Below are 14,916 nucleotides of genomic sequence, written 5' to 3' on the forward strand. Positions count from 1 at the left end.
AGGAAGTTAAACTAGTCATAATTCCCTCTAATATCTATTTTATATTGCTGTGAAAACGTCTCCTTCAAACAACTGGATGTACCGTAAAACTTCAAGTAGCCGCTGGTTTTACTCACCGGGTCCCTTTAACTCACCTGGTCTCTTTAACTCACCTGGTCCCTTTTACTCACTGGGTGAAATTTAATTTAAATTTATTAAAATTTAGTAAAATGTAATACAAATCTGGTAATGTCTGCCGATGCTTTATTAGAGTTGATTAAGTTAATAAAGATCCGTTAATGTTAGCCGACGCTTTATTAGAGTTGATTAAGTTAATAAAGATCCGTTAATGTTAGCCGACGCTTTATTAGAGTTGATTAAGTTAATAAAGATCTGTTAATGTTAGCCGATGTTTTATTGGAGTTGATTAAGTTAATAAAGATCCGTTAATGTTAGCCGACGCTTTATTAGAGTTGATTAAGTTAATAAAGATCCGTTAATGTTAGCCGACGCTTTATTAGAGTTGATTAAGTTAATAAAGATCCGTTAATGTTAGCCGACGCTTTATTAGAGTTGATTAAGTTAATAAAGATCTGTTAATGTTAGCCGATGTTTTATTGGAGTTGATTAAGTTAATAAAGATCCGTTAATGTTAGCCGACGCTTTATTAGAGTTGATTAAGTTAATAAAGATCCGTTAATGTTAGCCGACGCTTTATTAGAGTTGATTAAGTTAATAAAGATCCGTTAATGTTAGCCGACGCTTTATTAGAGTTGATTAAGTTAATAAAGATCCGTTAATGTTAGCCGACGCTTTATTAGAGTTGATTAAGTTAATAAAGATCTGTTAATGTTAGCCGACGCTTTATTAGAGTTGATTAAGTTAATATAGATCTGGTAATGTTAGCCGATGCTTTAACACACAACAGGATTGTAAAAAGTGTTTTTGCTCCAAACCAAGGACACAAACAGATAGAGGACAAGGAACAAGGACAGACTGAGATTAAATGAGTCCAGCACACTTTAAACTGGGCCTGTGTGTGCGTGCGTGCGTGCGTGTCTGTGTGTGTATATATTATTTATAGCTTTGCAAACCTCAACATTTTTTCTCCTGTTTTATTGTTTCAGTCGTCGTTGTGTTGCAGAGAATCTGGTTCCAGAAGGTTTTTAAAATAAATGTCCTTCACTGTTTGGGTTCATTATTTATTCTATATATTTATAGCAGACAGAGTCAGTGGCTGTGGAAGTCAAAAGTCAGAGGTCAGCAGTGATGCTTTTTTTGTTAGTTTCTAAACCTCTTTTCCCACCTGAAGTCTAATTTAGTGAGATGAACATGACACAAACAACACAGTAAACAACTTTAGAATAAGGTCTATTTTCCTGTGATTTAACTTTTTCTCTCCAGTCCAAACAAATTCAGCAAAATTAATCTAGATTTAAAGTAAAGAAGAAGAAGTGTTGGGAGTGATGGCGCCACAATTTATCAGCCACAATTTATCAGCCACAATTTGATGCTGACTGAAAGCACCAACTGAAGTAAAGCAAGAAGCAGTTTCTCACCTAAAAAAATCACATTCATGTCCTTCATGTCCAGCAGCCAGATGTTCGAGAGACACACCTATAATACTCCACTAAAGGGAGCACATCTGTGTTTGATTATATTTATTAGCAATACAACTACGGCTGTCAAATGATTCAAATAGTTAATTGCGATTAATCACACATTTACCTTAAGGGCAGATTTAGCATTAAAAAGTATGCCCAAATCATAACATGGCAAACTGCAGCCCAACAGGCAACAACAGCTGTCAGTGTGTCAGTGTGCTGACTTGACTATGACTTGCCCCAAACTGCATGTGATTATCATAAAGTGGGCATGTCTGTAAAAACATTTAGGAGCGTTATTTAACCTCTTTCATGACAAGCTATGTATGACATGGTTGGTACCAATGGATTCTTTAGTTTTTTTTTTTCTAGTTTCATATGATACCAGTATCTTCACTTTAAACCTTAAACTGAGCCGCTACAACCTCCGAAAGATTGATTGCGTTAAAGAAGTTAGCGCCGATAAAACAAATTAGTGTTAACTTTGACAGCCCTAAATCAAAGTAAACCACAGATTTAGGATTATTGACAGCAGACAGACAGCATCAGTTAGTGGTGATGATAGTCAACTCTAAACTCCATCATTGTGGAGAACTTTGTTTTGCATTGGTGTGATTGTTACCTGATATTTACCTGTATACATTTGGGTGTCACCAAGGACGGAGGCGGAGCTTTGGTCTGTGTACTCAGAGCTGAGAGACGTCACTCAGCATCCCGTTAGCTTGTTGCTACCAACATCAGCTGCTCTGATTCAACAATGTTGAGCTGAAATCACGTACCTGAAATTCAACCCTGATGTTATTCTATCAGGAGATGCAGTGACTTTACATTAGGTACGGGTTTTTGCAGTGACGGTATTATATCACGGTAAATTTGGGAGTTTTTGCGGTGACGGTATTATATCACGGTATTGCAAAATTAAAAGGGATACTCCACTCAAAACATGATTCGACCTCTTTTCTTTCTATTGGCAATGTAAGGGGACATACCTTAAGAAAGAATTTTTTTTTTTTTTAAACAGATGTGTTTATTGGCTCCAAATTGAAAATGAGTTATAGGACTGTGTGTATCAATGTCTCAGTATTTGTTTTTTATATAAAGTTAAAGAACTGATTAATTGTGTTGTTAATCTTCTGTTAACGTCCTTTCTTCGTCTTGTTGTCTTTGTCTTCGTTCCGTCAGCTTCAGGCCCAGAAGCTCCGTCTCGCCAGGAATCAGGGTCCGTACTACGGCGGCTCGCTACCCAACGTCAATCAGATCGGCAGGAGCCCTCAGGACTTCCAGGTGACCGACAACCGCCGTGCTCGAACTTCTGACTCTGTATTTCGGTTGTTTTTATTGGTTTGAACTCTTTTGGTACTGTAGTGGTACGACTACGGACCCCGGCTCATCTGTTTGTTTTCATTAGTTTTGATTACTTTCATTAGTTTCTGGTAACTTTAATAACTATTTTATTATAATAATAAGGAACATTTAGTCCTCTGGTAACTTTAGTAAACTATTTTATTATAATAATAAGGAACATTTAGTCCTCTGGTAACGTTGATAAACGTTATAATAATAATAAGGAACATTTAGTACTCTGGTAACTTTAGTAAACTATTTTATTATAATAAGGAATATTTAGTCCTCTGGTAAGTAACATGTTTATTTCTGTTTCTCTGTGTCGCAGTGAGACACATGTTGAATAAATACACATCACTAACCTCATTTTAATCTCTCTATCTCTGTCTCTCAGGTCTCCTTCCCCTCCACGCTGGAGTCCAACCGGTCCACTCGGCATCACGGTCTGGTGGAGCGGGTCCAGAGGGACCGCCGGTTCATCTCACCGGTCCGACCTTACCGCAACCGACAAGTATCCTTCAGTTTACTGTCACATCATCTAAACCTACAGGCTGTTAAAGTATACGGCTGAAGTTATTCTATGTTTGTCAAGAAAAGACTCAACCACATGTCGGTCCGTCTCTCAATACGGTCTGACTTCCTGTCTGTGTCTCTCAGCTCCCGTTGGTTCCTACTGAAGACACTGATATATAGTTTCATCTCCTAAAACAGCGGTGGTGCTGTGTGTGTGTGTGTGTGTGTGTGTATATATATATATATATATATATATATATGTATATATATGTATATGTATATATATGTGTGTATATATATATATATATATATACATATACATATATATATACATATATATATACATATACATATATATATACACGGTATATGTATTGTATATTTGTTAGTATCAGCAGGACGGTGTGTGAAATGAACTACAGTGAGTGATGGTGATGAAGGACACTGTGAGGCTCACTGATATCAGGATACATTCACTGCTGGTTGAGTGTGAACATGATGAAATATTTATATATATATATATATATATATATATATATATATATATTTGTATATATATATATAATAGCATTAGACTGATCCTTTATTAGTCATTTAAAGGATCAGTCTAACATATAGAATAGCATTAGACTCTACTCTAGTAGACTGAAATCTGCTTCTTAGAGAGGATGTCGATTTCTACTCATTCAGCCCTCAGACATCCGCAGCTGTTCAACACTTTCAGTGTATTTCTCCCACAGTCTGAATTCCCCGGTCACGTCCATCGAAATCATCAAACAATAAGCTGCTGTGAAGCTTCATACAGACATATATAATTTTATCCGGTGTGAAATCACTTCATGTCGTCTTGTTAGTGTCGGTGTGTATTTTTAGGTCACAGCAGCAACAAAACATGCTTTTGTTCCACAAATTGTCTGCAGGCTGAACACCAATCTGGACTCAGCGTATTTACTGTGCTATATGTGGATTGTAAGGAGGCAGCAGCCTGGCGAGGGATATTTATCACCTCATGGCGAGGGATGTTTATCACCTCCAGGCTCAGACAGGTCAGGGCAGCGTTGCTGTCATTGAAACAGAAAGTTACTGTTGATGAGATTTCTTTGTCTAACTTGTTTGTCAAAGTCAGTTTCTCACATCTAAGCCACGCCCCAAGCTGCACTTGCTCCTTACTGATTGGTCCGTGCTCTGGCACGCAGGACACAAACTCATTACTTGAAGTCTGACAAGATGGATTTTGGTGTGATCTCATAGCATCTTTAGAATCCAGCTGCCGCACTACTAGTTTGGATTATTTTCATGTATGGGAGGCAGATTTCCTCGTAGGAAGAAGAAGAACGACCTCAGCATATTATCGTATTAATCGGGCCATAACCGATTTCCATCAAGATCAGTGTGGCTGTCCTACAACTGATGACTTCACTCACCCACCAAACTGCACAGAAAAATGATTGACATGTATCTGAAGTTTGTAAAACAGGGTGGAAACACGAGAAAGAAGCCTCACAGGAAGTTTAGAGATTCAGATTTGGGGTCAGGTGCAGGTTGTTTAGTTCAAGAGGCTCTGTGAGTCTAAAGACATGCATGCATGTAGAAACAGTGAGAAGATGTTCAAATCATGAAACACCCAGTCTGCTGAGTAGAAAGTGATCTAAAGACATCAGTAATCTCCATGCATGCATGTAGAGATAGTGAGAAGATGTTCAAATCATGAAACACCCAGTCTGCTCAGTAGAAAGTGTGAACGAGTGGAGCTGGAAACAGTGTGAAGTTGTGAAGTCGGAGCTGAAGACTGTTGATTAGGGTGTTTATAAGTCTGTCAGATCAGATCTGATTGCCAAGAAGAGAAGTCAACGGTTCAGTCCTATTCTGTCTGAATGGTCCGTTTTCTGTTTTAATTCTGACAGTGAACTTTGTTTGACTGACTCTTATTTTTCACTAGAATTCTGTAAAGGAAGAGAAAATGTGTAAAAAAAATACAAAAATGAGAAGTTCTAAACAAAGTGAAACCAGCAGCCACAGCTCTTCAGAGTAAAGCAACTTTCATTTCCTTGGATTGGATCTAAGATTGTAAGATGAATAACTGTAATATGACGATGTGACAGCAATAGCCACCAATATAAATATTTAGCCACCAATGTAAATTCATATAAACACATCTCACATTGTATTTCATAAATGAAATAGAAATATTTCAGACCAGTCAACAGGTAGTTTCTCCCATCTGTTGGATGAGCGACCAAAGTTGATTCATGTTTTCACCCAGTCTCCATCACTGTCCCTTTTAGTGGCCCCAGTATCGTCAGGAAGACCAGCTGATGTCATGGCGTCAGCTAACGGGGATCCTAATAAACTCAATTAACCAGGAAGATTAGCTGATGTCATGGCGTCAGCTAACGGGGATCCTAATAAACTCAACTAACCAGGAAGATTAGCTGATGTCATGGCGTCAGCTAACGGGGATCCTAATAAACTCAACTAAACCACAATATATCGTCCCTGATGGAGAACATGTCTAACCCATCACCCTATGCAGGACACTCTGACACTTCTGTAGGTCATATAGAGACATCAGGGTGACACTGAGACTGTTTCATAACCAGCTAAAAGTTCCTACAGGAACTTAATGTAGAAACAGGAAGTCTCTGAACAGGATCATTTGTGTTGTTGTTTCCTTAACCAGTGGTCTCCTCAGGTGGACAGCTCGCCGTATAACTCCGCCTACCTGTCCCCGCCTCCTGACCCCAGCTGGAGAAGGTACTGCAACCTCAACTCCCCCCACCTGTCCGTCTCCATGGAGACGGGCTGTCCCAACCCCCACCTGTCTCCATGGAGACGGGCTGTCCTCGGGGATGCCTGCTTGTTATTTCCCAGCATCTTGTTTGAGTCTCCTCTGCTCTGAAACCCTTTCTGAAGCCTTTGTGACGAAAAAAAACCAAACCACAACTTGATGAGACAAAGCCAGAAGTGTTCGTCAGCGGTATCTGCAAGTCCTAAAATGCATCTGAAGATAATTTAAAGACGTCTACAGGTCCTAGTGTTCTTTTACTCTCCACATAATGTAGAACAGTCTGCCTCCATAAACACAGTTTGACTCGATAACTTCCTCGTAATCAGGGCTGAGAATCTTTAGAGTTTCACTGCCAACATGAATATATAGAAATATATCTAAACACAAGGAGGCGTACAAGAACGCTGCCTGAATCAAATACAGACTGAAAAGATATTGATGGGGTTGATTGATCCAGCCACAACTTTGTTTGAAGTCTGAGCGGTTCAAAAGAAACACATTCCCTCAGGCTGTTCAACTGTTTGATAGTAAATCTATTCATTCATATTAATAAATAATAATAAAATGTATATATTAACGCTGATATCATAGACTGAGGTTACATGTTGTTTGTAGCTCATTATCCTCTCTTATTTATATATGTGAGTTTTATTAGCTCACCTAACCTAAATCACCTCAAAGAGGGAAAATTGTGATTTACATGAGAGAATATCAAATCAAAGAATAAGTAAACGGGATTACAAATGTCTTACATTTTAGTCCCCAATTTGACTCCATGCACTTTACATCAAACATCACTAACACACCTGAGCTAGACTCAGGTAGACATTACTCCTCTATATCTTTACATAGACAATAGTCATTGATGATATATTAATGCAGCGATATCGTATAGAGAACCTTTAAAGATCTAATTTATGTTAGAAATTAGCATTAAAATATAGAAGCTGCAGAGACAAAACAAGACTTTGACAGTGACCCCCCCTCCTGCTGGAGTGTCTTTAAGCGAGCCATTGAACCTCCTCTAAGGGCTGTTTGTCCCTCTGACGTCTGACTGAATTAGCAGAAAGAATCACATGAGGTGACACTGAGGCTTCATAGAGGTTTTCATGGATCTCACTGAGGCTGCTGCTTCGGTTCATTTACCTCTGCAGCAGCAGCAACACTAACCTCTAGACCACTAACAGGAAGTTGATTTTAGCCGGCGTCTCTCCAAACCTGAGTTGGTTTTGAAGAGCTCTGTTCTTTCTTTTTTTTTGCCCTTCCTTCTCCCTGGGAATCTGTCTCTTTTTTTTTTTTTTTTGTCTTTTTCTGTTTTCTGCAACCAGTTTCCAGTCACATTTTGGCCTGCCTGCGTTCTTTCTGTTTTTTCTTCTAACAAGACAATTACCCTTCAGAGAGAGACTGGCCTCGCTCTACCGTCACAGAGGTCCGTACACTAGACTGTCAAATATCCACCAGCTATTTCATTCACTCTGACCAGTAAACAGTGTTTAGGTTCTGTCACGCTGTCAGGTCGCCAACCACCAACTGGAGTCTTTCTAAACATCAAGTTTTCTGCTAAAACCCTTGTTGGCAAGTTTAAGAGTGATCCCACCTGCACTGTCTTCCAGTTATCTGTCTCATATTTGGTTCTGGTTCGCTGAAGCTCAAACTGCAGAATTTCAAGAGAACCAGAGTTTGTGTTTAAACAGAGATTTGGTAGATTTGATAACCAGGCGGTCGTCCTGCCAGGTTGGAGGTAACTGCAGCTCAGCAGGTAGGAGTTTGTCTTCTGTGGTGTTCATGCCAGCTGAACGATATGAGCAAAGAACGTATATCGCCAAGAAGTGAAAGTTAATAGTTGGTTCCATGTCAACATCAGCACCCAGCAGCAGAGCTACGCTTCCCGCCATTTTGGACTGAAAGCGACTACCAGACGCCAGTAAAACGTCCGCCTACAAAGAGACGTACAAAAGTAAAATTAGATTATTTTTATTCTATTGTCATATTCTACTGAAATGGCCTGTGTTGAACAATAAAATATTATAAATATATAGTAATAAGCGTTTTCAGTCCAAAATGGTGGCAGCGGCAGTTTCGCCTGGTTGCTTCTAAACTCTTTGATGTAAGTCTGGAGTTGGTATTCCATATTTTTCATAATTGAAAAAGACTAAACCCATCAATGTTTTAGTCCAAGTGGTAAACATGGAGGAGGCATAACAGCAAATTAAAAGGCTTCTTACTAAAATGTGATAAAAAATCTAATTAAAAAAGAGGAAGTTATACACAAAGGCCGATCAAATAAAGGCCTGATGCTCTTGGCACTGGAGGTAAACAAAAGTCCCACTTTATAAGAACTTACTGAAGAACTAATTCATGCCTCTGAGGCAGTTTTATTATTAGTGACCAGGCCCCAGATAAGCGACAGAAAACTGATGGATAACAGCAGCAGGGTCATAAATCTGTCGCTTTGCTTAAAGGGGTAAAAATAGATTTCAGCTGCACGCTCACTGCATGCAACACAGTAAAAAACAACTTCAACATGATCTGTGTCATGACTTATAATTTTCTCTGCCCTATATAATAGTAAACTCAGTATCTTTTGCTTTTGGACTGTTACACAAAACAAGAGATTGTATCAGACTGTTTCCACAGTTTTATGAGGTTTTTATATAAACCAAACAAAATCTAATTGACAGATGAATCACTAATTGGCAACACTTAATAAAGGTCCCTTTTTTCCTGTGGACATTGTGACCCCTCGTGATGATGTTGCGTGGTGTCATACACTCAGATCACAGATACAGTAAGTGAAGAAGCGGGCTGGTACACAAAGAAACTCTGCATTAGCTTCATTTGTGGCGTCAGGTGACTCGCCAGCCTCCCTCTGTCCTTCGCTCGCTGCCTCCATCTTTCTCCTCCGCTTGCTTTCCGAGCCCACGTTTCTTCTTCTACCCAGTTTTCCTCCTCTTTTCGATGTTCTTGCTCGGTGGAGGAAAATAACTTTTTGTTCTTGTCGATCATGAAAAGGAATTGGTCCGGAAACTTCCCCGGGGATAAAAGCCAGTTGTTTCGTCTCCCCACCACTGCACTCAACAGGTGAATCCTCCTCTTCCTCCTCTTCCTGTACATCCCTGTACTTCCTCCTTTTCCTTCCTTCTGCCACCTTGAGAGTGGAAGTGGAATAAAGAATGTGTCCTATAAAACGTTTTATTTTCTTCTTTCTTTGGCCGACTTAATTAAGACTTTTAAACCATCATAATACCTCACTCCTTTTCTGTAAAAAATATAAATTCTTCCTTCCTCGTCTGTTTTATTCGTCTCTGTCTCTTCTTTTTACGTTCATCATTCTCTCTTCTATCTGCACTACCTGAGCTCTTGTTATGTGAATAGATCTGTAAGGACCAGAGGGGTGTACCACCAATGAGATAAGTGCGTTAGTGACGTATGCTCTCTTCTAACCTGGCCAGATCGCCATGGTAACTGATGCTGCAGTCCTAGCCCTGTCCAGAGTTTTAACTTGAAATCGTCTAATAAGTGTCAGTATAGTATATACAGTATAGTCAATAGTCAATCTAAGAGCGACACAGATTCTCAGCTGAGAGAATACATTATAAATTGAACTTGTTGGACTGTTACATTAGTCACGCCACCGAACGAAGCTGCGCAGTAGCACAAACTGTACGCATCACCATAGGAACCTACATGCATTCACTTAGTCTTTTTTATTTAACCTTTTTTTTAGCCAGGATGGCAGCGTAAAAGTTTCACACAAGCACCACATAAAAACACAAATGACATTTACATTAATCATTCACTATATTATGAATCGATGTGAAGTCAGTCCATTATAACGAGCTGTTCCTCTTGACTGAAGTAGGCAGCAGGCGACCGTTGATGACCACCATCGTGGTACCGTTACCTCTGACTGGGCCAGCTAACACAATGACAGCCTGGCTCTGTTGGATTCGCTTGGTGGTACATAGACGTCTGAACACACTGAGAGAAAACGCAGGCAGGTCCTTTATCGGCTCGCTTCTGGAGAACAGAGAGCTTATTCAACCGGGAACAGCTGTGTTGTTGGTCACTGGATTCTCTGTTAATGCTTCAACATTGGTGGAGTTTGGACTCGACCAGGTTTGGACCGAAGGAGGTGTCTGAAATGCTATTTCAAAACGTGCACATCAGTTGCTTTCAGTGTGTATCAGCCTGAATGAAGAGGTCACATATTTTCAATCTTATCTGACTTCGTGAACAAATGTTGGGAAGATAAATGTGGTGTTTTTGAACAGGTAGCTCCGGTTGGTTTTTCCTGTTTGTTTTATGTGTTGGGGAATGAAGACTCACCCGACCTTCAGCTTCTTCCAGAGCTCCTTTGTTTTCTCAGGTTTTCTCTCTCTCTCCCTCCATCCCTTAACTGTGAGTGTCTCTCGCCCCTCAGGACAAACTCTGACTCGGCCCTCCACACCAGCGTGATGAACCCTCCCACCGGAGACCCCTTCACCACGGGAGGACACACCCTCATGGCCCAAAGCAGCAGACGCACCGGTGAGGCGGCACACAACAAAATAAAACTGTGTTGGTCTGATTGACATGTTTAGAGAAACCGTTCAGGGAATTCAACTGAGCAGTAGACGCACCGGTGAGGCAGCACACACGGAAATTAAGTCACACGACTGATCAGCTTGTTGTATATTTATATTGTCTGAAACATGACCAACACCAGCTGACATAAAGAACTGTTGAAACTAGTTCCTGAAGACCTCTCTCCAGGTTTCTCTCTAGATGGTTAGATGTTTCTGGTTTAATCTGTAATAGTTCTTGTTCTTCTACTTTGTTTACTGGCAGATTACTGCCATGCGTAGCCTATAGCGCCACCTGCTGACCAAACTACGCAGCCTAGTCTATTTGCTCAAAAACCAGTTGATAGAAATGCGCCTAATTCGCATTTCTTAAAATGTGCTTAAACTACACTTAACAATTGAATGAAAACACAACTAATGATGATGTACTTTGCATTTTTCGAAGACTGGACCAAGTGACAACATGCAACCAAAATAAAATAATAAATAAAATAAAAGTAAAGTGGTCCAAGTACCGATCCCTGAGCCAGATTACGTCTTGAATAAATCTGATCGTATTTAGTAGATAATGTGACTCACTGTTCCTCCAAACTCACAAGCTTTGTTACTAACTTTTAAAAGGACACGTTATATCTATAAAATGAAGCATAAATCAGCACCTGCAGGGTCTGTTTCATGCCTCAGATCTTTATTTAGAAAGTGATGGATGGATGGTAGGAGGGGTTGACTGGAGGACTGCCTCCAGCTGGTTTATCTCTTGAAACCGCAGTGACAGAAGTGGCAATGGTGTGATGGTATCTCAGTGAGACGAGGACACTCGGTGATCTCTGGGTTTTATTCTGGTCTCTGTTAAACTGACTGAACGCACTCTCTCTCTCTCTCTCTCTCTCTCTCTCTCTCTCTCTCTCTCTCTCTCTCTCTCTCTCTCTCTACCTCTCTACCTCTACCTCTACCTTTCTGTCTGACTGTCTCTCTCTGTCTGTCTGCAGGTCAGAATGATGGAGAGGGCAGAAGAAGTGAGTTATCTACAAACACATTCACAACCACAAACTGCTGTTTGGTTTCAGAAAGTTTCTTGTGATAGAACATTAGTAACATTTTGAGCGGATATAATAGCCTGCAGTTGTACGCCACCTATGCCTGAGAAATACAAGTTTGAATGTATCAATAAATAATAAATGTAATGTGTGCACAATATATTTATGAATGGAGCGGTTACACAGGGAACCTCTGGCTAGGGCTCCATGTAATGATCATTTTCATTACCGATTTATCTGCTCATTAATATAATCATTAGAATAATTGACTAATCAAAAAAATAATTGTTAGATTAATCGATAAAAAAAGAATCGTCGGGTGCAGCCCTAGTTAATACATGCACTTTTTCACAGACGTGTTATAAACATATATTTTAAATACCATCTGCTTAGTGTCCATTGTCTTATGATTGGACTTGTGTTTTAACTGCTTGTGAATGAACTAAAACTGAACCAGAGACATTGTGATATCAGTATATTGTATGAGTCTTAACGGCTATGTTTGTACAACTACAGGCTTTGTAATTATTTCTGAATATGATTATCATTTCACAAGCTCCTATATTTGAGCTGATCTGTATGTGATGATGACACAGGCTGAATGTTTTGTCCCTCAGTGTTTCCGTACCCTGTACCCCCCATTGAAGAGAATGTATTGGATGAAGGGAAACTGCTCAAACCCTGGGACACCAAGAAGGTAAAGACATAATGTTCATAAAGTACAATTTATTTCAATTTTTGACCTCGGCTGTCGCTGACCTTTCAAAGCGCAACCAATGAGAACAGCTGCAACTGTTGTTGTTGCCTAGAAACAGTGAATGGGGCGTTCCTTGCGCTCTTTTTGGGGAAATATTTTTACTTGCTGCCGTTTTAGCGCTCTGCTATCATTCAGAAACTCTGCATGTTTCAGGTATTCAAAAGGTAAATGATTTAGTTATTTTATTATATTTTTTATTTTTCTCACTCCAGTTGCCTCTGTTGTCATCCCGACCCAAGTCCTGTGAAGTCCCTGGCATCAAGTGAGTCTAACACCACTACACACACACATACCGATGCTTCTGGTTTTACACAGTGTTCCCGGTGTTACCGGTGTTAAACAGTGTTAAACAGTGTTATTCAGTGTTACACAGTGTTACACAATGTTACACAATGTTACCGGTGTTACACAGTGTTACACAGTGTTACACAGTGTTACACAATGTTACATAATGTTACCAGTGTTATACAGTGTTAAACAGTGTTATACAGTGTTAAACAGTGTTAAACAGTGTTATACAGTGTTATACAGTGTTATACAGTGTTATACAGTTTTATACAGTGTTATACAGTGTTAGACAGTGTTACCGGTGTTATAGAGTGTTACCTGTGTTATACAGTGTTTCCGGTGTTATACAGTGTTACACAGTGTTATACAGTGTTAAACAGTGTTACACAGTGTTACCGGTGTTATTCATTGTTACACAGTGTTACCAATGTTACATAGTGTTACCGGTGATATACAGTGTTACCGGTGTTATACATTGTTACAGTGTTACTGGTGTTACACAGTGTTTGGGCATACATTGATTACATTACTTGCCCACTGTCGTTTTTTTTTAGTTTTTTTTATTAATTATCAAATACAAAAACTCAAATACGAAGCGTTTTATGAATTCTTAAATGACGGACTCTACAATAAAAAAGTGAAAGTCTGCTTCGTACTGCACAGAGTAGCAGGTTTCCGATTTCACTCATCAAATGACAAGAGTAAGGAGAGTTTACCGACAAAACGATGGCGGATGATTTGGTGTCAAGTCAAAAATATTTATATTTGGCAATATTTCTGATTTTAAACCCAATGCTACAAGGTCACCTGATAACATTAATGAGACAGTCTGTAAACATTGTCTGGTGAAGGTGGAGCATCTGAAGGCAACACGCACACACCTTAAAGTGCATCACCCTGGAATCCACCAGGCGCAGCTGCAAGGTGTTCTGGCTGCGAGGCGTTCTGGTTGCGATGCTTGTTATTTCATCAGACACACCATAGCGCATTTCAAAAGCGCCCTGGAAGTGGCTCTTTGCTCTGCTCCGCTAAAAACAATGACCTAGTCTATTTTTCATAGAACCGCGACGCGTTGCACGAAGCAGATCAAGCCAGGCCAAAAATTTGCCACTCAGCGAGAGCGTGACCTGAGCGTCATTGTTTCTTGTAAAACATCTGGTGTAATCGATAACACTGGTGTTGTCACGAGTTTATTAACCGGTGGGAGAATTCCCTCAGAGTGGCATCCTGCTATTACACGCTCCTTTCATACAGCACATCACACACCACTTTTGTACATCTCTTTGTAGTGGCCTGAAATTCGATTCGTCCCTTTTTGGATCGTGTCATAATTCTTTTACTTTTGATTCCCTGCGGGCAGTAATTAGTTCCTCTGCTGCTTCTGTTGCTTTTATTGTTCCTGATCTTTAACCGAACAGCGTCATGTATCATCTGTTCTCTTCAGTCTTTAACCAAAGATAATCAGAATACTGGGGATGCACAAGACACACTGTTGTGTTATAATGAGAAAGGTAGACATTTAATTATAAAGAGGACAAAGGGGGATCAGATCGGGTTTTTTAGAGAATTGAACTGCAGTTATGTATGAACTATATCACTTCTAAATGATCATTTCTCAGGAAGATCTTAATCCTCTCTGTTTCCTCTCAGTATCTTTACGTCCCCGGAGCAGCCGTCCACGCCTGCTCACGGCGTCCCTTCGGGGCTCAACACCGGCGGCTCGCTGCCCGACCTGTCCAGCCTCCACTTCCCCTCCCCACTGCCCACGCCGCTTGACCAGGACGAGCCTGGCTACCTTGGATCCTCCTCTCTGAGTGGGGGCAGCAGCACAGGGAACCTGGCCTCCACCCTCACTCAGCTGGGCATCAACGCCGCCAACGCACAGGCAGGCAACGGCAACTTCCACCACCACACACAAGGTACATACAGTCTGCAGCAGTGTGTGAGTCGATTGATTACTTTAGGACCGGTAAAAGTTCTGATCGGTCTCGACTGATCAGACTGAGGTGGACCGAGTCTGGTTCAGTCCGGTTCAGTTAGT

The 14,916-nt window shown here is 40.3% G+C and overlaps 1 protein-coding gene across 2 annotated transcripts in view; it reads left to right on the plus strand.

Annotated features, from left to right (window-relative positions):
- LOC119496550 (CREB-regulated transcription coactivator 2) overlaps positions 1-14,916 on the plus strand; it is a 29,725-nt gene that overhangs the window by 3,615 nt on the left and 11,194 nt on the right. The window contains exons 2-10 of one of the 2 annotated variants that reach the window (XM_037783939.1): positions 2,766-2,867; positions 3,322-3,438; positions 6,133-6,194; positions 9,241-9,309; positions 10,652-10,758; positions 11,783-11,809; positions 12,448-12,527; positions 12,800-12,849; positions 14,526-14,794. In XM_037783939.1, coding sequence (XP_037639867.1) covers positions 2,766-2,867; positions 3,322-3,438; positions 6,133-6,194; positions 9,241-9,309; positions 10,652-10,758; positions 11,783-11,809; positions 12,448-12,527; positions 12,800-12,849; positions 14,526-14,794 — 883 coding nt within the window. The remainder of the gene's footprint in view (positions 1-2,765; positions 2,868-3,321; positions 3,439-6,132; positions 6,195-9,240; positions 9,310-10,651; positions 10,759-11,782; positions 11,810-12,447; positions 12,528-12,799; positions 12,850-14,525; positions 14,795-14,916) is intronic. The other variant, XM_037783940.1, reaches the window with a different exon arrangement.

This window comes from Sebastes umbrosus, chromosome 11, assembly GCF_015220745.1.
Source record: "Sebastes umbrosus isolate fSebUmb1 chromosome 11, fSebUmb1.pri, whole genome shotgun sequence".
NCBI lineage: Eukaryota > Metazoa > Chordata > Actinopteri > Perciformes > Sebastidae > Sebastes > Sebastes umbrosus.